At 35.9% G+C, this 24,916-nt stretch overlaps 1 protein-coding gene across 1 annotated transcript; it reads left to right on the forward strand.

Annotated features, from left to right (window-relative positions):
* Window positions 1–1,509: 1,509 nt before the first annotated feature.
* Window positions 1,510–24,650, forward strand: LOC117317168 (putative thiamine transporter SLC35F3). Its single transcript, XM_033871966.1, has 9 exons — window positions 1,510–1,811; window positions 9,569–9,637; window positions 14,250–14,523; window positions 16,946–17,174; window positions 18,349–18,474; window positions 18,768–18,834; window positions 19,566–19,688; window positions 20,077–20,166; window positions 23,581–24,650. Exons 2-9 carry the CDS (start codon window positions 9,619–9,621, stop codon window positions 23,805–23,807), a joined length of 1,155 nt encoding a protein of 384 aa, XP_033727857.1. The 5' UTR covers window positions 1,510–1,811; window positions 9,569–9,618; the 3' UTR covers window positions 23,808–24,650.
* Window positions 24,651–24,916: the final 266 nt, after the last annotated feature.

The following is a 24,916-nucleotide window of genomic DNA, read 5'->3' on the forward strand; positions in this document are numbered from 1 at the left end:
TTATCCAATCAAACGTTTCATTATAATACCATATTATTTTCTCTTTTACTTTTTATCGTTCCTTCTACTTCTGAACGGTTTTCAAACAATTACTTAAAATAGATAAATTAGTTAAAATTTAGCTTAATTTAAAATTATAACTACCGTTCTTCCAAAACTTGGTGTTCTTTAATTATCTGTACGTGCTTATACACAGATAGATGTCAAACAGGATTAAGAAATATCTACATAACAAGGGGTTTTCATTGACAAAGAACAAATCGTTATGACTTTTTATTAATCATCAGAATGAAAACTAATTAAGATTAAACTTGTATTCCGCTCCTCTACTATACTCTTAGATACACTGCAATTTCAATGCAAGGTCTAATAATACATGAGGTCTTCTCAACATTATCTTTGAGAGTTCACTTCCCGATGTATTACGATAGTCGATAGGACCGGTAAACAATATGGCTTCGCCCACTCAGACGTCACAGTAGATGCACCAGCGTCGTGGAGAAAAATAGATTAAAAGCGAATAATATTTCTTGCAGCGATTTTCCAAATCTAGTTGGCAACACTGCTATACCATCCATCCTGTCAACGAGACATTGTAGTAACGCCCAGAGAATTAGCAAATCTTTCTATAACCGTGGCCATTAAGACAGTTAACGTTAATATTGGCGAAATTTTACGTTTTTTTTAAATCAAGCACTGAATCGAGTCGTAATTACTAAGGAGCTGCAAATCAAGATACATATGAGACTCTTTGTCATTGGTTTACTTTTGACGTCACTGACCAGTTTTAATAGGCTTATATTTAAAGTTCAAAGGTCATTCTTAGATTATTTGCGTCCTGTGTGATATTGTTAGATCTTGTATTGCAGTGTATCGTAGAGAAGAAGAACTTACCAAAACTAATATAGTTCGATTGATATCACAAGAATTAGTTAATCAGTAAATATTATAACGTATTTGTTTCTGTTTAAACAAAGATGAGATGTACCAATGTAGTATAATCAAATAGAAAAATATGCATCAGATGAAGTAGTAATTGTTATGATAATAAATACTTTAGCATAGAAACAAATGTGAACCTAAGTCTATAACCAGATTTAAAAAGGATTATCATGGGAAAGACAAACAAGTCATGTCCTCCAAATGAAAGCTAGCATAAATACATATAATTCATCAATATAATTCCAGTTTTTTTTTTGTTGGCCAACTTTGACAGGAATTGATTTACTTGATTTTCTGCTGTGTATAGCGTCATATCCGGCAGCTGACTAACGGTGACATGATTCCAGATTTGTTAGCTGAAAAAAATAAGAAAATAAATAATGAATGATAACTGTTTCAAGAATTTTTGGTCCAAAATAATGCCTAGTTCTGAGATTAGATACATTTTATTTTGCATCAACACTTTTATTAAAATAAGATTCATTGTATCGGAAATGCCGTTCATAAACCCTTTCGCGTTATGCTGACAATCCCTTTGATAAATCTGTTTCAGTAGTTCATGTACGAGAGCTGTACTTGACAGGTATCACCAGACAACATCAGTTGCAGACGACATCAATACATTGAACTCTGTGGTCACCGTATACGGAGAGAGAGATTTTCATAGTTTCCTGGACAGGTGAAAACAGAGGCAGTTTAATCGGTAGACGTGACACTGAGCTAACACTGGTGCATGTGTATTAATTAGGAGGATCGTCTCTACTCAGAAAACATGGTCTATTCCACTCCTGCTTCATAGTGTAGAGTTTGTGATGTAAGGTATACTAAATACCATGACGATTATCGCAGATCGACAAGGATAGAGTAAGGTAGGTTTGCAGTGATATACTTAACGACTTATAATAAGGTTTTATTTGTTATTGATGATACATATTACACACATGACAAGACTAATTATGGCAGCTGTTTCTAATGTTTATATACAAAAACGGCCCATGATATCGATTATTTGTAGCGATCCACTGTCCACTAGTCGCTTTGACTAGGCAAGGTGTAAATGACTGCAGCGAGCGTAGCTGATTAAATACATTGTAAAATGCACAGCTGTATAGTGCAAATAGGCAAAAGAAATCAAGGTATATGTGTTATTCGTAAGGAAGAAAATATAGATATGTGGTAAGTCATATAGCAGATAGATATGTGCTTAGTAAGGGATGTAATTTAAATATGTAATGAAGAAAAATCTAGAAATGTTATAACTAATGAAGGAAATCTAGATGCCTGTTAGATAAGTAAGGGAATTTATATATGTGATTTGGAAAGAAGGAAATCCAGAAATGTCATGACTATTGAAGGAAATCTAGATACTTGTTAGGTTAGGAAGGGAATTTATATATCTGATTTGTAAAAAAGAAAACTTAAATATATGACAGGTAAAAAAGGAAATCTATATTTTGGGATTACCGTTTTTGTTTTTGTAATCATCTTATGAATATCTGGTTACTCACTATTTACAGCAAGTAACTTTGATTTCCTGAAAATAAATGATGAACTAAGGATCAATTGTCTTGAGCATGGAATGTTTATGGTTCGTTTGGGAAATAAAATTGATGCAACAATACGTTAAGATACTTTTGTTTATATACAGTGTAGGTATCCTCGAAATTGTTTAACACGACGATATATGTTAATAATGGATTCACCCTGAATGTACCCATGTATTACATATATTGTATTCTACACAGTATACTGTTTCCTTCCCTTTGTGTTTGATATTATTCATTTAACTCACTTCCCATTTTAGTTGACTATGGTCAATTTAAATGAATCCTTCCCCTTATAGGTGGTTTTGACTCTGTTGAAATACTCCTGCCCTGTAGGTGACTATGATCCATTCGTATCACCCCCTTTCCCACTCTTGTAAATTATTAATATCCATTTAATCCATTCCCTCCTCCCCATAAATGTGATATGATCCATTTAACCCAACAGAAATTATCAATGTCTGGAAGATAAAATAGTACATAATTAGTATCTTATTATTGTATCCAGATTATCTTACTTTGATACTTATTTTAAATATATGGCATGATACGTATGCGTTATATGCGTTTTCTACAAATTCACAGCATCTATCATGCCATCTTTTATTTATACATTTCTTTAATTTATCTTACTGTGATATCAAAGCTTGTATGTGCTGCTTTACTCTCACATTTTGTAAATATTGTACATGGAAATGTCGACCACTTGGAAGAAGAGTCTTGCGACTCAAAGTGTCATCAACCCTAAATAAAATATTTTATTTTTATCATTATCATTAAGTTAAAATATTAACCCAGTACACCCCTCGTACGCGATATGACATATTTAACTAACTCCCCTTGTAGGTGGCTATGTTCCATTTTAATCCCTTCTCCGTTGCAAGTTTTTTTTTATCCATCTGAATCACTCCTTCCCCTGTAGGTGATATTATACAACCATTGACTTTGTTTGGGTTAACAAACGAATTAGTTATTCGAGAAAAGCAATATATCCCGATGCTGAAGGCCCGAGGGGAAAATCACCTTCCGAGGGTTAATAATTCCTTGAACGTGTAATAACCTTAACAAAATCACGGACTGTTTTGTTATGTGAAACGATACCTGAAAGTTTTTGGGAAAGTAATAAAGATTAACAACAGAAATATTTATTGAATGTTTATTTCCCAAAGGGTTTGGCCTATATATTTGTTCACACTTAGAGAACACCGATACATTGCTTTGTGTCATCAAAATTGGTTCCCTTGGCTATACATTGAACATAAATAAATGATGCACTTGCCTAATGAACTAATTACGTAACTAAATTACACAGAACGCATACTATCACAAAACAGATAAAACATATTGTTATCTATTTTAATGAAATTGGAAAGTTTGAACCATAGAGTAAATACCAAAATACTAAGCTAATCAGTATACAGCTGATGATATTTGTTTTATATGTATTTTGTGGAAAATTGTTTTTTCGAGAACAAATGATAATTTGAATGTCTTCTATTTTCAGTCCATGATTATCACTGTTAATTATAATCAGGACGTTAAAAACGATATGTTACATGACAATAGTGAATAAAGGGATTGTTCTTTTGGCAATACTTTTTTACATTTTCTAAAGTAAATTGCTTCTTTGTCCATGGTTGGAAATCTATTAAAGCGTTATTTACAAAATCGCATGTCCTCACAATGAGAGATAGGTCTGTAGGTACGGGTTGTGAAGTTGCCTTTTGGAGACATCAACAACCAAAAAGACGTCCCGAGCACAATTGGTTGCTTGATGTGACGGATGATACAGAGATTGAAAGGTGTGCAAAGTGTTTCAAGAATTATTAGTAACGAGACCGCCACCTGAAGATCAAAACGTTGGTGTTGATGATGATACTTGGCGGAACATCACATTATTATCTATAGAAGATCTATGTTATGGCCAGTCTTCCAACGCCAAATGTACACTATCTATGAATAGTTTCAATCACACTTGACCTTTTTGCCGAAGCGCACAAAGCACCACCTCATCTTTCATCACAAACTGTGGCATCCTTTGTCTTCTCGTATTTGTCATCATCTCATAACGACAGATCTTAAACCAAACGTTAACATTCGCACTGATAAAAGAAAAATCTTGACTTCTTGGCTACTTCCAGATCTACGGAAATCATCAATTATCTTTTGGAGATATCACATATGCTGTTAGTGCAGAAGTCTTCTATTACTCTGTTTCTCCCCTCTGGATGATGAAGATTGTAAAGCCTGGACGTGAGCATCTCACAAGAGAAAACATTCTGGAGCACTATACAGTGTTCACCGAAGCATGTGTTGGCCAGCGGGCGACTGCCATACGGCACATATATCTTAATTCCTGAATTATAATCACGAGCTCAAGATAATCTCCTACTGTGTTCAGGGGAAACGGAACTATTTGAAATTCATGACCATAGCCATGCATAATGGTTACATTCTGAACATAGTATGACCTTTTCTATGAAGCGATAATGATGATAAGATTACAATAGCTGTCATGGATAGTCTCTTCGTCCTCGTAGTTGTCATGGCAGCCGATCAAAGCTGCGATCACGAATGCCCTGACAAAGTTGCAGTTGAAGTCTTTTCCGCAAAATGCCTTTTTTGGGGAAAACTACCTGATATTGATTGAGATCGTTTGATCATATCTGATCAGTTTAAACATCAGGAAACTAACAAAAGCACTATTAACACAGAATGAAGCCGTTGTGCCAGGCAGTGCAGACACAACGCGGGGCCTGTTAATAATGTGACGTCATTGAGATGGACACGTTGCAACAATATACAATAATGTATATTTGACATGGATCCACTAATGATAATAATCCAATAATGGGATGCAACATTAACCCACATTTGTATTTGTCAAATGAACTGCGCTTTCGAAATGTAATTAGTCGTGATTCGGATATGAACAGGATGGCATGGTTCAACATTATAGCAATTTAGCGCATCCAGGTACACAACCACATATTGATTTTCAACAGGAGGTAGAAAGTAACATTGGCAAAATGCACATGAATATCTTTAATACAAGAATGATACATTGTATGCAAGGAACATATTCGATTTGATGAATTATCAAATGTAATTGGCGATATGAACAAGTGCAATCAATGATTGCGAAAGCTCAACGTCGACAGCAAACACACTATGCATTCATTTTTTATATATGTATAAGCAAGTCATTTTGACATTGTACGTCACATAACATCACTCCTAGACCTCTAATAAATAAACGAAAATAGAAGTGTGTGAGGTGTATACTTTTGGACTTACAAGCTTTCCAAAAACTGATCCCAAAAACTATAAAGTGGATTTTGGTGCTAAAACATTAAGTCCACAAAATGATAAAATTCGAAAAACATGGGGTTTTTTTGCTGCAAGATATTGCTGTAACATCAATTCTATATCTCTATTGAATGTGTAAAGCAAAATAGAAGTGTGCGCGATGTAGACTTTTGGAATTACAAGCTTTCCATTAACTTACCCAAAAAACTTTAAAGTGGATTTTGGTGCTAAAAAAGTTACGTCCACAAAATGGTAAAATGCGAAAAAAATCACATTTTTTCTGCATAATTTTGCCATAACATCACTCCTAGACCTCTAATGAATGTATAAAAAAAATACAAATGGGTGAAGTGTATCCTTTTATACAAGTTTTCCAAAAACTGATCCAAAAACTTTCAAGACAGCATTAGCTCACAGTTACTTGTAACCGGTGAGCTAAAAATGGGAAAGCAGGTGGACATGATAATATTGTTTTGGAAAATATTCGTTACGGCGGGGCTATGCAAAAACAAAGTCTTCGTCGTGCTATTTTACAATATTATTGATCAGGAAGACTATCCAGACATTTTCAGAAAAGGAATCGTAACCACACTGTTCAAGGGCGAGAAGACTGTATTGGCATGAATAATTACAATGACATTTCGCTGACATCAGTGATACCAAAATTATTTGAAAAAAACCCCCATCATGTATCGGCGCATTTTAAAACACTGTTCAAAAATTGAAATTCCACACAAGCTACAACTGGAATTTCTACCACACCATGGTAGCATTACAGTCGTGTTTACCGTGAAGGAATCAATGTGCCATTATTTGGAGAGCAATTCAAAAGTTTTTGCAGCTTTCCTTGACAACACAAAAGTATAAACAGTGTTTGGATAAATGGATTGCTACTGAAGGTGTATCGATTAGGCATTAATGGTAAACTCTGGCAGATTCTTTATCATCCGTTTTCTGGGCTGACTGCATGCGTTCTTAGTGATGGAGGAACGACTGAAAGAAGCAAGTCTTTGGTTATATGTCCAAGGTATCCACATTTCGTGTGTTTTCCTAGCTGATGACACACTTTACTTCTAGCTGCGTCGATCAGAAATATACAGATGCAGCTTGACATCGTTTATACATATGCGAATCTATGGAGGCTTAACTATAACTCATAAAAAACATCGTTGATGCAATCCTCAAATAGGAAAAGACCGCAAAGTGGTGGTAAAGGCAACGTGCGCTCTTTAGGAAATGCACCGATTGCATATACAACATCAAAAGTGTACGCTGGATAACATTATGCCATAACCTTAAACCTGATATGTAAAAGTTCTTAGAACCCTCAACGGTCTTGTTAGTCTCGGAATACACCAGAATGGAATAAACCCACTGAAAGGGTACGAATTACCAAATTGACCTTGCAACTATATTGTATGAATGTAAGTTATGGGCAGATCCTACAAAATCATCCAAAATAAAGTTAGAGCGAACGCAAATGTACACAGCTAGGATATGTCAGGGATTCGAAAATGCGTCATCATCCACAATAACAAGAGCTCCTAGACAACATGATGTTTGGAGCGAAATCGAAAGTTATTCTTTTGAATAAGTTGTACAATGTCAGTACTTATTTTGTCTGGTACTTATTTTGTCTTGAAAACTATGTTTCCTATTTGAGTATGTAATTTTATAGATATCTAGAACAAGTTTGATTACGGATATTGAGGATATCATGATAAAATTTAGAATACACTCGTTCTTTCATCTGTGACATGCGGTTCAAGGCAGTTGAAGCTTTTATTCAGGAACGCTACATAACAATTTTTGTTCTAGTGAATGGTGTTCTAAATGTGAGAACATACTACTTAATCACTACAAGTGCATAATCCGTATATGGGCCAAAATCATCTATAATAATCGAGCATGAAATATCAAAACTTAGCGTGGACAATTGTCGAATTAGTGAAACTCTCATATAGGACAGAAGCTGAGAAAGTAATCTGTAAATTTGCCGTAAAATACATACAACATAGTTTGGTTTGTTTGTTTTTGTTTACCGTCCTATTAATAGCCAGGGTCATTTAAGGACGTGGCAGGTTTTGGAGGTGGAGGAAAGCCGGAGTACCCGGAGAAAAACCACCGGCCTACGGTCAGTACCTGGCAACTGCCCCACGTAGGTTTCGAACTCGCAACCCAGTGGTGGAGGGCTAGTGTTAAAGTGTCGGTACACCTTAACCACTCGGCCACCGCGGCCCCACATACAACATAGCAAAGTACTTTCTTATACAATGCCCATCATTATTCATCAGTAAGGATAAGCTTTTAGAACGTGTTATAACTACGTTAAATGTCAATGATTATGTAAAAATGTATTTGTTGCAGGAAGATGATCAGTATTTGTTACTGTTAGGTAGTAGAATGGTAATGGAAATACAAATATAGATGACAATGAATTGGAGAACTGCATCATCGACCTTGCACGCTGTGTAGAACACATGTTACTGGAAGTTAACATGTTTCTTGGGAAGTGCATTCCATTGCCCGAGACGTTGGTTTTACTGACCGATGCTGTATTTAAATAATCTGCAGTGTTCTTCACATAACAAACAATGTGACATCCATACACACCATGTTTTCTATAGTTTGAACGCGTTCATTATTTCAACAGTTTATAATAGTTCATCGATGTAAGACATGAAATCTCTATATTAAAGAAATGAAGAATATGTCTGTCTCTGTCTGACATCGCGTTCGTTTACGATCATCAAATATTTCAATTATTTCACAAATTATGAATAAATTTATTGCAATTTAAATATGAATTCGAAATAAAGACTGCATACATCGAATTTTGGATATAAAACTGCATGATAGTCCATCGATGATTCAAGATTTCATGAGGGCAAAATGATCGCAATTAACTTAAATGGTAATTACATGTTGAAATATTGAATCATCTATACCGTTTAAGTACGGATGGGGGAAGGGTACTGGTATATCTACATGACGACACTTTGCTTTTGTTGTTTACAGACAGGTCATTTATTTTTGTGTTATGTTGTCACTAAAATGTTGATCCAACCGAGTAAAGATCGAGGAAGCGGTTGGTGGATGTGGAGAGGTCTTCAGAGAGTTTATCTCATCGATATGGTTAATACATATTCTATGATTTAAGAATACACATCATTCCTCGGTTGATATGGATGTGATGAATCAATCTCACACAGGGTAAGGGAAGAAAACTTGCACGCGCTATGTACTACCACAATAGCGTACGTCATCATTTATTGAGTGTAACCACATCGCAATTTGAAAACGTCATCAATTTCGACAAACATTTCATGTGACATTGATAATGGCGCCATGTAGGAGGTTTCACAACAACTTCCGATTTGTACCATGGACATGAATACCTGAACCCGAATTGACCGCCCAGTACTCAGGCAGGCCCATGTAAGATTATATTAATCTCAAATGGAACTAGAACGATTTGGCATGGTGTTTAGTTGTCTGTTTAAGTACTAGTAAGCTCTATTAATTCAGTCTGAATGAAGCCCGAGAAAAAAAGTAGAAAATGTTAAGTAATAATAGCGATGTATGACTTTTGAATGTACTAGTGCAAAAATGTTGGACATCTTCAGCAGGGTCAAATTTTATTTGAAGTAAATGTCAATACATGTTTTTTGTAATGATGTTTTGTACATGTTCTATGTTGTAATCAAACACTGAATACCTTTATTTATATTGATCACGTTTTATATCGCATTAAAATTGGAATCTAATTACAGGTGGACACCATGTATAGTTTAAGGACCTCCTGATTGGTAGGCATTCAGTTATGACGAGCACAAGTGCAGGTAAGTGTTATTTCTTCAATCTGCGTCCTGTCTACTATAACAAAGGGTTCAAAAAGATGTGGCCCATATCTTGTATTCGCTTATTATTTTCCCAAGTAGTTGGTGTGGTGTTAGATATTGGTTTTACATGAATTTCGGCCAATGAAAAAAGTAGATCGCGCAACAAAAGCGACATTACCAATAGAATGGTGGCACAAAGAAAAGGGTCATGATATATACCTATAGATTACAAATAACAATCGATCAAAGCAACAATCGGTAAATGGTCTTGTCAAAGAGACAATCGCCGAGACGAGATTGTCCTTGTCCGTCTCGGGATGGGTAATACATGTATAAGTATATAACGCAATCCTGCTTACTGGAGCGTGAGGAACAACCACAGAGTATCGCATGCAATAGAACGTCTAAAACGTATATGCATAACTGTTTACATAAACAAAATGTTGAAATTCTGAAGGCTGTCGGTCTGCGACATAAGATATGATTAGCAATAAGTAGATTTGTAATTTCAATATTTTTTAGTGTACCATACATTTTGTTTGTTTGAGGTTGTTCGGTTTACAACACGTTTTTGCTGGCTGTTCAATGTATTGGCTCTGATGACCTTCCCAGTGTTGCAGTGCCGTTAAAGATGTGATGATAATAACATAGGATGTTGGTGTACAAGTGTATCTCGTTGGTATTCTTAGTAAATATTTTACTTGTTGATATACATGAAGGTTCCATTGTTAGCACACTAGATATCAGTTTGAGAATGTTCCTTAAGGCTGACAACGTAAGTTAAAAAACTTTTGCTTTGAAATATTAAAAAAAATATCATTTTTGAAATGGTTTGGAGACGTTCCCTGTGATAAATAGATATTTTCCGGTCACCGTTTCCAAGAAAGTTGCAGACATTTTAGTTGAAGTCTGCTTGGATACGAGACTGGGGGTCAGTACCTATAAAAGCGTGATAACCGTCAAACCGGTTCCCATTCTAACATTGAACGCTTGACGTGCAACTGTATGCGCTGAGTACACGAGACCCGACGACCCTCTTCTGAAAATAAAGAATGCACTCACCTGAGAACGTTACAGTGGTGTGAAAATGGTCTGTATTTATCAGCTATCCCAAAGTATATACAAAATAAGATAAAAGGCAAAACAACTAAAATACAGCAATTACACACATTTCTTTCCTCTGCATTTCACATGGACATGTTGGTTTCTATTCGGACGCTGAGTGAGGTGTTACGACTGTCATATACTCGCACGTAATATTACATGTCAGATCTGCACTATTGTGTGTTGACGGGATATTTTACTGCTGGACGTGCTGGAATTGATTGGAAATGTAATAGCCTATAACACAGGAATGTATTCCATCCCTTTATAAGTTGACATGTGCACTTGGTTACACTATTCATAGAAAATGTACATGTATATATAATGTGTAAGTGAATTTTTATGTTATTTTATTCTTTTTTATTTTAAAAATATTTACACCCATTTATTACATTTACCTCTTCAAAGCCTGTGTTCATGGTCTCTGCTATTCAGATGAAAACAAAAAAGGCAAGCGTATGTTTCGTTACGTTTATATAGTGTAGCGATGTGTCCCGTTCCGCTGACATTGATATAATGATAATCGGTCTCACCTGCATGTACGCTTTTATAGGCACAGATTACCATTCTCGTATCCAAGCAGACTTCAACTAAAATGTCTGCCACTTCATTGGAAACGGTGACCAGAAGATATCTATTTATCATATTGAACATCTCGAAACCATTTCATTTTTTTTAAATTTCAAAACGAAAGCTTTTTAACTTGCGTTGTCAGCTTTAACCCGAATGTGACCTAGATTTGTATAGCAGAAGACGCGTATCCCTCCTGAAAACATGATCTTATTATCGTTGTACTTATCCAATGGTCGCCATGGAAATCAATGTAGTTTTTAAGATGTCGGTATTATCTGCTGTCCACTTCCAGTCCAGTTATCGTCGAACACAACACCAAAAATAAATAATGAATGTTTTTGAAGCAAGCAAAAAGGTTCCGACATTATCCGTTGGCATTCGTAATGGCAGTTCATTACTGCAGGTAAACAGTTATTTATAGACTATCATATCCAGGTAATCATATTCGTTATGCCGCAGATAATTACAAATCCATTTAGGCAGTATCTGTATCTCTGACTCTGGTGTTGAACAGATGTTTCTTTGTTACTAAGACCACTATATCCATTCCTTTCAAGACCTTTTATGTTTGTCCATATCGACCTCTTAAACTACATTAACGTACCGGTAGCAGAGAACTATTAGTCAAAATGGCCACTCGAGGTACAACTTCCACCTCTTTATGTTGTTAATGCGCATGTCCTTTTCTTTTACCAAACAGATTATACGTAATTGATGTCTGTGATTTGAAATAATACGAACTGAAAACAGGGCAAAATATGATTGAAGAAAGATCACTTTGGACACGCCTGGGACCATGCGCTCTGGAAGAATGAGCGTCGTCGTCTTCATTGGTTGTAGCAATGTTTAGCAAAATTTTCATCGGGTTCTCAAACTAAAACATTTAGGACAAAGAATTATCAAAGAAAAAGAAAATTGAAAACAAATAGGTAAACAAATAAAATACCTGACCATAACATTGTGTCCTTGTAGGTTAACGTCGCTGTTTTATCGATTCTATTTATATCTAATAACTACACAAATCGCTTACCGATTTATTGTGAATATGTAGTCAGTGTAAGTTTACATTTCATTCTTGACTTAAATATGCCACCCAACTCTTAAAACGATAGCTAAACAATAAAAAGAAAGAAGAAAACAATCACGAAGCCCTTTGACAAGTACGTGAAGATAAGGACCATTATCTATGCTGATCTATGTCAATGACGACACCTGGCCTTTTATCTCGGGGATATTATTTCGCCAAGCTGTAATCATCATAATATAAATAAAATCGTGTACTGATTCAAACATAATAATAAACACATTGAAAGCTAGAAATCATTATGATCACGACCAAAATACAACGCACAGATACAGGTATGTCTAGGGACAATGTAATCATGAGTGTTTCAATGCGCAGGTAATTTTTCCGTGTACAGGTAAATATTTCAGTACACAGGTAAATGTTTCAGTACACAGGTAAATATTTCAGTGTACAGGTAAATGTTTCAGTACACAGGTAAATGTTTCAGTGTATAGGTAAATGTTTCAGTACACAGGTAAATGTTTCAGTGTATAGGTAAATGTTTCAGTACACAGGTGAATGTTTCAGTGTACTGGTAAATGTTTCAGTGTACAGGTAAATGTTTCAGTGTACTGGTAAATATTTCAGTGTACAGGTAAATATTTCAGTACACAGGTAAATGTTTCAGTACACAGATAAATGTTTCAGTACACAGGTAAATGTTTCAGTGTACAGGTAAATGTTTCAGTACACAGGTAAATGTTTCAGTACACAGGTAAATGTTTCAGTGTACAGGTAAATGTTTCAGTACAGAGATAAATCTTTCAGTACACAGGTAAATGTTTTAGTACACAGGTAAATGTTTCAGTACACAGGTAAATGTTTGAGTGAACAGGTAAATGTTTCAGTACACAGGTAAATCTTTCAGTGTACAGGTAAATCTTTCAGTCCACAAGTAAATGTTTCAGTACACAGGTAAATCTTTCAGTACACAGGTAAATGTTTCAGTCCACAGGTAAATGTTTCAATGTATAAAATCAAGGTCTTTATCGTATATACTGACATTTTTTAAATTGCTTGCAATTATTTGTTGATTAGCATGCCCGGTATAGTGCAGTGTTATTTTTGATAGGTATGCCTGCACGTATTCATTATTAAATGATCGTGATAATGTTCATATGAAGCAAAACGTTCAATGCGATTGATTTTGCTATAAATATCTGAAAGCTTTCAGAATACCAAATTGATCAGGGACAATACATTTAAAATTCGGTAGTACATAGAGCTGCCATCAGTGCGTAAGTGTAGTGGTGTAAGGAAAATAAATGGAAGTCACTCGGGTACTCTAATGGTTCCACTCCCTGATCATCGGCGACTTAAAATCAAACTCCAATGAACAATGTTTTATTTCTGATTCTGACACAACAATGTCTGACCACTCATCCTTTAGATTAAGACATTGTTTTATTTGGAGGAGAACATGCTTGGGAAATCCTTTTAGATTGTCTGTTATGTTTTTACCGGGGAGTTGTTTATTGATAAACAGTGTAATGTGAAAAGCTAGATTTTCGTTAAAATAAATAAACAAGTCGTACTATGCTAGCAAGCCCATAATTCTGCAGGAAAATTGAATAGATGTCCCTGTTACGTAATTGCACAGTTACTTGCCGTGAGAGTAAGGTCAATAGTTTCGGGTGGTAGAGTGGCATGGTATACTTACCTTCCAACTTGGTAGCCGGTGCCGACCACAGGGGTGTATCCGGGTACTCCAGGTTCCTTCCACTAACAGAACCTTCTTGCGCCTCCATCCGGGCCAACAAGAGTGATTCATATAAGTTGTTATAACTTGTTTGGTAACTGTTGTAAGATAAAGAAGGTTAGCATAGCGATGTCGATAGGGTACTGATGATTGATTTACTGTTCATGTAGAGATTTCCGAGAGTGTCCCGATCCCCTCTACCACCATCGATGGCTCAGCGAAGCTCCGAAGTATTCTATGCAGCATTATACTGATGGCCATTGTGGCCATCGTTTGGATTCTGGCTACTCAGTTTGCGCGGGAAACCTACATTTCCGGAAAGTTTGAGGCGCCATTTCTATTGATGTACATCTGGAGCGGAGGGCTCATACTATTTTACCCTATCTATGTGGTGACGAGGTTTGTGTACAAGAATAGAACAAGCAAGCCGTCAGAGGAATTTAGGTAAGGAATACACAAACTAACCACAATATATGAAATCCCCAGGACTTTCAGTACAAATTGAGAGTTCATCACAGTAGAGCCTAAAATAGATTAAAGTACATCATCAAGCTGTTACGATCAGATCCTCATCCGTCTCTTAATATATTTGGTAAATAATAATACAAAATACACAATATGAATATTATATGTAAATTGATATTTATGTATAAAATGTCCTCTAATATTTTGATATGTTCTGTAAATATTTTTCTGCCTGGCACAATGAAACGTTGCCTAGCAGGAGCTTGATTATCAAAAGGAGAACGATTCAGGAATGAGCATAAAAGGACAATGATAAGGTGTAGGTGTAGTTAGTTTGTTCCAGGCAGATATTATGTTATTGTGTGTAAATCAAATATTTTAGTTAGACATAAATTAATTATTGTATAACTATCTGTATTCCCTTCACTTCCCTCTTTAGTCTTCCTTCTCTAATTTGTCAATCGTAAAATTAATGTAAATGTCCATTGTTTGTGTCACATTGTTGTAATAATGTTTGGAGGAGAGGGCTTTATTAAGTTGTATAACGTGTGCCTAATCCTCATGCTTATATTTGAAGCAATAAAAATATGTTTAAACTTTAATATGTAAATATAATTTATTAACTTTTAACTTTATAGTGTGCCAAGTTATCAGTATCAAATCGAATCAAACAGCTATTTTGTCCTCCGAGAACACGTCAAACATGTACCGGTATGCTAGGGGACTCGGTGGTTAGATTTAGCTCTTTTTTCTCCGGGCATTTGTTTTCAGTCAAGTCCTGGAATATGTAACAATGACTTGGTGTGAAATGCTGTAGCATAAAACATACGATCATATATATCATCACTCGGAATTCCTTAGATGGGCTTCACACATAATCACCTGGCGGTCAATTTAATTCTATTAGCAATATAATGTAAATCTGCACGTGTACCATTTTCATGACCGCCTGTGTGTGAGTATCCGCGGGAATAAAGATTTTAAACAAGTTAAATTGATACCCACACTATAGAGCTGTTTAAGGTCTACACGTGGTTAGATTTTGGTGGTCATCGGCCAAGTTCAAAAGGTTAAAGGTCCCTTTATCACTTCTGAAAAAAAAGTTTTTTTACAAGGCAACTGATGAACATTTCAATAGATAGCATAACATTATGTTCTGCACTTGATTAGAGTGTGATTGATGTAAACGTGTCAAAGATAGTATGCCATACCTTTACAGAAACCGTAATGGCATGAGGAATGTGAGGTGTATTCAACTGGGACCTCGTCCATTAGCATTGTTTTACAAAATGGTCAAACTTAGGATACATGACGTAAAATTCCACAATATTGACACACGGTTAATGTTTCCGTTTTACAGCTTCGGGTCTAGACTCATCCGACCAGTGCTCGAACACAAAAAAATAGTTTCTTCTTGTTTTATTTCCAATACCTCTTGAACAGTTAAAGTTTAATTGTGATTATACAGGACAGACTTACCGTTAGTAATTTCAAGCCTATCACCGTGACTTTTGCACGTTGGTTTATTTTTGGCAGCAGGTCACATGACACCTGTGCAATGGCGGGTATTTACGTAAGTACAGACCAGTGCTCGAACACCCCTATACAACTTTTGTTTTCAGTTTTTCTTTTGTGGTAAAGTCGGTTATATTGTAATGTACATACATCCTTTCTTAAAAAAATATTATTCAGATTATCAAACATCCCGTGAGATAAAAATAGATTGGAACACAGCGGAAGCTGACATTTTGGACCAGTGCGCATATCTTCCGATTCAGATCATAGTAGCATTGACGAGTAAAGATGTCCCATACCTATTATATTTTGCTAGAAATGTCAAAACTTATTCCTCTTGTCTACATCTGGTACACAACCATTGGTACTCGTCGACAATCAAGCTAAGGTCAACCTTTGTTTGGACAGGTGACGGTAGACAATCGTAGTAGTACCTGCTGTCACACCCAACTCAGAATCTGTCTTCGTCCGTCATTTTGATATTTTTTTTCAAAACTGTGTCAGATCTACATTTGAATTATTACTTTCCTTTTAAATTATGTATTTTGCTATAATTCTTTCAAAATACAGATTTTTCCATGAATGCTAACCTTTACGGAAACGATGTTTGTTTGATGATATTTGATTGTACACTATATGATGACCATTGTCGTCTGCTCAAATTTGGATTATCGTCCTTGATAGAGAGCTATCGCTACCGGGGGTAAGAAAGTGCTGTTACACCCCATAATACTCATGTGGAAAGAACGGACGGAAAGTACGATTTAGAAAATGAGAAGCAAAAATAAACAAAGTGTTCGAGCACTGGTCCCGTTTAAGGCTGAAATAAGAAAACGTTCGTCGTTATTACGTACAATCTTTATGACTTTTTAAATTATTTTATCAGAAAGCATATCCGGCTTTACTACACCGACGGAGATCGAGGTGTACGTCAATACGTAGGACTGTCCGCCATGTTCTGTGTTCTCTGGGGCCTCATGCAGTTTACCTACATCCGGGCACTTGACCCAAACCTGCTTTTGCCGACAGTCGTCGCTGCACTTTATTCAACCTACCACAGTTTTGTATATCTTCTGTCATGGATCATCCTGTTTGACAAGTTTGTGGCTCTCAGGGTGAGTTATCTCCCCGTACATTGCAGGCGAACCTCGTTACCTCGAAGTCTGTTGGATCGTGAAACAACTCCCAAATATCACTGATATTCGGAGTAACCGAGTATATCTATCAAATTATAACTGTCGGACCTAGATGTTAACCTCAAGTTAAGCACTCTTCGAGATATCTGAGTTCGAGATAATGAAGTTTGACTGTAATGATAATCATTTATGTTCTCTCTGTATGAATGTTTAAATGAATTGTGCCTAAACTTGTATCTGTCATTTAAATGAACCCTAGAAATAGGACGAAGTACTTATCGAAACATAAAAGTTAGGTCCGGCTGGCACAACATTCAAATTCTGAATGTTGAATGTCGTATGTTGAATTTCGAGCTAGGAAAACATTCAAATTCTGAATGTTGAATGACGTATGTAACAGATTGCAGGATTAATTAAATTTAAATCACTGCCTCCGCTAGGGATCGAACCCGGGACCCCTGGCTTACTAGTCTTACGCTCAACCGATCGAGCTAAAGAGAAGATCTCTCTAGCCGAGCGGTATATTGCGGCTAGTATTTACCAGGGTTACATACTCCCCCTCCAGGAAAGAACTCGTCCTCGAGTTTCCAGGGGTAACAGCGATGCTTTCGCAAGCAGCGATGAGTATCATTCCCGAGTCCCTACATGGGCGCCAATGTAACAGATTGCAGGATTAATTAAATTTAAATCACTGCCTCCGCTAGGGATCGAACCCGGGACCCCTGGCTTACTAGTCTTACGCTCAACCGATCGAGCTAAAGAGAAGATCTCTCTAGCCGAGCGGTATATTGCGGCTAGTATTTACCAGGGTTACACGTACATGCATGTTGAATTTCGAGCTGGCACAACATTCAAATTCTGAATGTTGAATATCGTATGTTGAATGTTGAGCTAAACTTATAACCTAAAGCTCCACGATGGCATCTGTGTTTTATTAAGATGGCAGTTTCCTTTGATACAATCAGATTTAACCTTTCCTGTTAGTAGGAGATATTTAGTTCCACACAGAATATGAATCTAGATTTTTGTTTATCTAAGATGACTTATACAATAAAACATACTTGTATATATACTTATGTTTTTATCCTTGAAGACAAAACTTTGTGTGGTGATTTGATTTCCTGTGAAGTAACACTAGTCTTATTTCGTTTAGATCTTTGCAATGATCTTCTCAATTTCCGGAATGGTGCTGTCTGCGTACGCTGGCGGGTTTGGTTCTACGTCTATGTGGGGAGTGATACTCTCTGTGTCGGCGTCCGCTACCATGTCTGTATACAAGGTAAGTGACAAAACGTCAACATGTTGTCACTGTAACAGAAGGACCAACCAAATAGTATTACAGTCAGTTCTGTACTTAAACAGTAAATACCAACAAGTAAACAAAAGTTATTCTAACTAAAAACCGGTCAAACGAGAGCAAATCAGGAACAAAATGTAAAAGTACACGGTACTTACTTAATCTACCTAGCATGTAGACCTAGGTAAATCAGTACCATTTATTGATTGGCAAACTAAGATTAAGTCAATAGTATATTGTCGACAATCATAGACGTGTACCATGCTTATTTACAGGTTTTATATAAGAAGTTTCTTGGAAGTCCTGATTACGGCCAAATATCCCTTTTCACAAGTCTCATAGGTAAGCATTGTTTTTTTGTTTTTTTGTTTTTTGTCTATTTTATTATTACTTGTTTTATAATTATATGAGCTTCCGTTGGAAAAGTGTGTAACTTTGTTTATAGAAATATGTATATGGAGCTCCATTTGAAAGTTTGGTGCCTGGTTAGTAACTAAGTATGTGCGATGCCAATGTTTCACTGGCATGGGTTTAAGTACCATGTACCAGGGGAGGTAATCGTGTTTCAAACCTACCAATGTTTGTTCTCGTTTTCTTGGTTTGTACACATCGTGTCTCAGAATGAATTTCAGAATTCATATAAAGAACGAGATAAATATAATATGCTTATTTTTTAAGCAACCTTTAAGCTGTGACATCAAAGACAAAGAGTACTTGTGATCGATTGAAAACAACAATAGGCTATTGTATATTATATACTATGCCAACAGTTGCATATATCACGCTGGTACCACCCTCCGAAAACATTGAGCTTCTTATTTTATCGTTTTAATACAAAATAAATAAAAGAATAAATAAATAATTTTATCCTGGAATTCTACCGTTATCTCATTTCATTTGTATCGTCCTTCTCCGTGACGCCATTGTATACATTTTTTTTGTGTGTGAGAAGTATGTCTTGTTAATGGACTGTCACTTAAAATGACGCCACACGTCAACTCTATGTTAATTTGGATTGCATTGACATACATGTATCAGTGATGTAAATGAGGGGCACTGGTGATTATTTACAGGAATTGTGAACGTGTTGTGTCTTTGGCCAGTGGTGCTATCGTTGTGCTGGACAAAAACTGAAGTTATCACATTCGACTGTATTCCGTGGGGCTACGTCATCGGATCTGCAGTTTCTATTTCCGGTACGCAATGGTTGTCAAACATTTGTCTCTTGAGATAGTTGTAATGTTCTCGATTTGATCAATGGGTTTTTATTTTTAAACATTGCCACTATGGTCGGCTGTACTACATGTAAGACTGTTTTGTCAATAGCCTAGTCATTATGTATATTTATCAAATAAAACACTTAAGTATAAACACTCTGATATCAGTTTCAATACATCGATTTATACCATGTCAATACCACCATTTTTATAAAGAAATACATTTTTATTTTGTGTATTATTTTTTTTTAGATTTAAGTCAACCTCATTCTTTTAAATTGAAAACAGTCTGAAATAATCCAAAAGTTTTGTCAGTGAACCTGTATGGACAATAATATGTTTGTCGGTAATTTTCTGTCTGTTGCAGTCCTGCATTCATTTCTCCACTATATGGAGCCGGCGCTGCACGGCGTGTTCCTGGGCCTGGGATTCCTCCTCGGACTTGTTTTAAGTGCATGTAAGGCATTATAACTGAACCATTATAACAAATCTCTCAACTTACGTAACTCTTTACTCCCTACATTTAGTATTACCCTAAGGTAATTGTTTAGCGGCATTTGCAATTTAAGTTTAGATTATCAGTTATCACCCTTACGGCCTCAAATCCAGCCTCGCGCCCCCGGGGCAATTTCGTAATACCTTATTAAACCTTCAGATTTCCGAAATTAGACATGGAGTGCGACCATGCCTCAAATCTCGAGTTCAACGTCCCAGCTGCTAGCTTTTGGATGTCAACATATGTACACCTCGAATTTGTTATTATCAAGTTAAAAGACCTATTACCCATATCATAATCCCAACACATTCTCATTCTTCCCATTCTAGAATCACTATTTCTATCCTGCACTCTTTGGATGCTATATACTGCAAACATCGTGTTCTGTATGTTAACTTCTTGTGTGATCACATCAATGAAAGGAATCCCGAGATAATGGTGTAAATGTATCATACACGACGTGGTATGTTATTTTCTTTATTGCGGTTTAAAGCTGGGTACATGTTTCTTCTCTTTCTAACCGAATTTACTTGTCAGCTTGGTTGCGCATATGGGCATACATATGTATGTATATATTATATATAAATGTGAAATAGCCGAATTTCGTCCTAACATTCAAATGATTTTTATGAAATTAACAACACGTTTAATACAATGAGTATGATATTAACGGAAAGTTAACACATTTTACTATGTCAGAAAAGATATCAGCTATGTCCTGATGATAAAGAAGAGCGACATGGCACGGGGACTTTTTATCTCTTTCTATCTGTTAACAAGAGTTGTTTCCCTTGGCCAGTTCCTGTAAAGTTATACAATATTACACCTCTACTCAATGACATGAAAAGGGCCTGTAGACATTTAAAGGATGTTGTTTAATCTGTTTATCATAATGTATATTTCTCTATGATAATTAGCCGCTGCTGTTAATTCCATAATTATTAAATGGAAATTCCATTATAACTAATACTGAAATTGTAATCCATAATGACATAGAATTATGAGGTAAGGAAGTTAATCAAAGTTGCGATTTTATAGTTTTAATACCCTTAAATCTTAAGCGCTAGCCGCCCTTGAAAGAAAGTCGTATTTGATGATAAACCCCATATTCCTGAAATGAAAATACTTTAAAATAAGGGTACCTATAAAGTGCGAAACGAAAGCAAACGAAACGAAATCAAACGAAACGAAAAATGTAAACATTGAAATTTTTTTAACAAAATAAATAATTAGAAAATATTAGACTTAACACAGCCTAAGTGTCCCATTCCCATCGGTGTAAAAACAGCCCACAGGAATACATTCATCGCAATAGGAAGAAAGAAGCATGGCGTATGCTAGTCCTAATGTATGAGGACATTTTTGAATCTGTATCTCTTTGAAAATAAAAAAAAACTATTACGGCCTTTTGGCCTTTCAGCGTACCCTTAACTTTACAGGTACCCTTAGAATAATGAAATATTCTTTGGAACTAAATTTTGAGCTGTTCAGGTACAAAATAAGTAATTATGATTTGTCAAGGTGTGATGGCCTTCAATTTTGAATATCATGTAATTTTGTATTGTGACAGGAAGTCTCGAAAATAAGGCACCTCTGGCATGCAGCTGGAATACTTTAAATAGATATAAGATGATCTTGTAAATAACCCAATCTTGAGGGTAAGACGTGAATATTTAACGACAATGATATCAACTTCACCAGTAACCGAAGAAGGGGGGAGGGGAGTGGCTATTTTAGACGTGTGTTCCGTCCTTCCTCTATCTTGCTGGACGCTACCGTTAACACTACCTATTTTCATAATCTGGGGATGATAAATAGCACTGTTCTTTACTATGCACAGGGGATAGGGTGACATCAATTTAGCTTTTATAAGTTTTTGTTACAATTATCAAGGCATGCTAACAAGCATTAAAACTTGCCGAACTTGTTTATTTATATAAAAGTTGAAGTTAACATAATTTAATATATATATATTGTATTTAGTTTATTTTCAAAATTTAGCATGATAATCATTAATAACAGATAAACATCTTCCACACACTCTCCATTAAATAGACGATATACTTTTGTTATTAACATCCTAAAATACGTTCATTAATCTTCTCATGCTTTTTTAATGCAGGAGAAAAAACAGAATAAGTACGAGTAACTAAAATAAGTAAATCCTTACCAAGTAAGTATAAAGAATAAGTACATATTAATAAATAAGTAGATAAATACACAAATAAATAAAGTCGAAAGAAAACAAATAAATGATAATGTGCATGTACCTATTAGCCAAACATATATACATACCAGCATTTTACACCCACACTGATTATATCATGATAAGCAAAAGGTACTAAAGGTATATCTAACTAATATTCCCATAAGCAACGTACAATTAACTCATTTTCTAAATTACAAAAAGTACAAAACGGATAACTGAAATATGGTGGATGATTCTGGTTTATATCAATTTTTAATTTTTAGTTATTGCAATTATTATTCTGGTGCCAGTAGGTGTTGATGCTGGAGCTATGATCGAATTATAAAACGTCTTTAGCACCTTTTTTTATTCTTGAAATATATTTCCATTATAAGTGGTATAATTGGCTGTGGAACTCTTTCTATCTGAACATCTTGATTTCTTAAACACTTTTTGATGGCCAAAATGTATCCATAATATTGAAGAAAAATTATGTTAATTCTAAAATTTTGTAAGAACTCGTATGAATGAAATTTTTTGTAAGTTTTGTAGCCGCGTAAATTTACTGAAAACCTAAAATGTAACAAGCATTGCTATTGGCTATATATAAGTCACCATAGTATACAAGCATTGCTATTGGCTAAATATAAGTCACCATAGTATATATCAATATGTCGGTAATAATTGCGTCCTACAGTTAAAGATTACACATTCTGTGTCATTGATCACGTAAACAGCGTTACCATGGACGGCGGTAGTACATCTACCAAGATCACGTTTGTCCAGCGCGTGCGGCATTCACGTAATTACCATAGACATATAGTGAACGTGATTTTGTCAACATGGAAATGATATTACGCTCTATAAGAAATGGGTTTATGATTGGGCTACGGGCGATAATTGTTGTAACGTTAATTTGTTATCATACTCAAGAAAAAAAAATGTCAAAGGATGAAAAACCGGGTCTAAACTGTAGATTCAGATGTTGTTGTTCGACTGATATTTCCCTGGCTTTACAGAGAAAAACATCCACAAATAGTATTAGATAGAAACTGATACGGCAACTACGCGCAGACTTTTATGATTTCCCGGGAAAGTAAAATGTATTGCTTTTACCGTTTAAATGACAGTTAATTCCTTAGGTAGCCGAACTCTTCATGTGATAATAATTATTTCTATGTTCACAGTTATTGACTATCTATGGCGAGGAATATACTTCAGCGGAATGGAGATAGCGGCTGTGGTATTGACGTCACTCGGTATCCTCCTCGTGTCTCTCCCTGATCAATGCCCTGCTGACTTTAATACGTTAAGCACGTGGTGTCGGCGCCGGAAACGATGTGATGTGCACGGAACGTCGCAATCTGAAAACGAGGCGCCCAGCACAAGATGGCGAAGGAACAGGAAGACATAAAACATAATCAAACATGATGCTAATGATTGACCATTTTTTTGTATGACATTTATGTTTTATTCTGACAACTGGTCGTACCGCCTCGGACACGTGACAGATGCCTTTTGTACAAACTGTTGTTACATATCTTTGTTTGTTTTCTGGGTTTATCGCCCAGTGAACAGCCAGGGTCATTTTGAGACGGGGTCTCCTCGTAGCAGTTAGTGAGTATCTCACAGAACAACACAAGAGGCCGGTCGCCTGCCACCCAGGCAATTAGAGTTTTGCCCTTACAACCACGACATCACAGACTGGCCAGTTTCTCAGCTTTCCGAGAAACACAAACCGACACGGGTAGGGAGCGTCGAACCACTTACCTAGGATCCACACTTGAGGTTACGTGCATGGCCGGCAACCATGTACCTCGGATCTTCACTTTCGGATACGTACGCGGCTGGGGGTCGAAGGCCACACCAAATTAATCAGTTGTTCGTCGGGAATCTCGCTCCTAAAATGTCCACGTCCAGAAAAAAAAAAAAAATAATAATAATAATAAACCAATTTTGCCGCGCACCTCCGGGAAAATTGGCAAATTTCCGTTTTCTGTCTTTTTCTCGGTCTTTTAAAACACATCTTCTTCAAAAGCTATAAATAACAAATATTACATATTTGATATACATTACCTGCCTTGCATTGATTCATGTTGTTAAATGTCGCACTGTTTGCCACCTGATTGAATGTGTTGCGTTGTTTTGATACAATGGTAAACATCATTACATGTATTGTATATCTCATGGGCGTATACAAGGGAACAACCAACCAATTGAACAAAATATTTTCTGAAACATCCCCTGTGTATAGAAAGTTGAGCCAAGGATAAAATATCTGGCAGCCACTGATTGGCCAGTATGTTATGAAGTAAGAAAATGGATATGTAGCCTGATAGGTAACTATCAATACGAAATGTTGATATAAATTCCGATTGAATTTTTTCCCCAAAAGTTCAGGTAATAATAATTAATAGGTAAACATTTCAGATTTTTGAGAATTTTTTGCTGCGAAATTCACCCATTTTCAAAATGGCTACCATGGAGAAATTTTGAGCTGAAGGACCCAACTTTTTTTTTTAT

Source organism: Pecten maximus, chromosome 18, assembly GCF_902652985.1.
Source record: "Pecten maximus chromosome 18, xPecMax1.1, whole genome shotgun sequence".
Classification (NCBI taxonomy): Eukaryota; Metazoa; Mollusca; class Bivalvia; order Pectinida; family Pectinidae; genus Pecten; species Pecten maximus.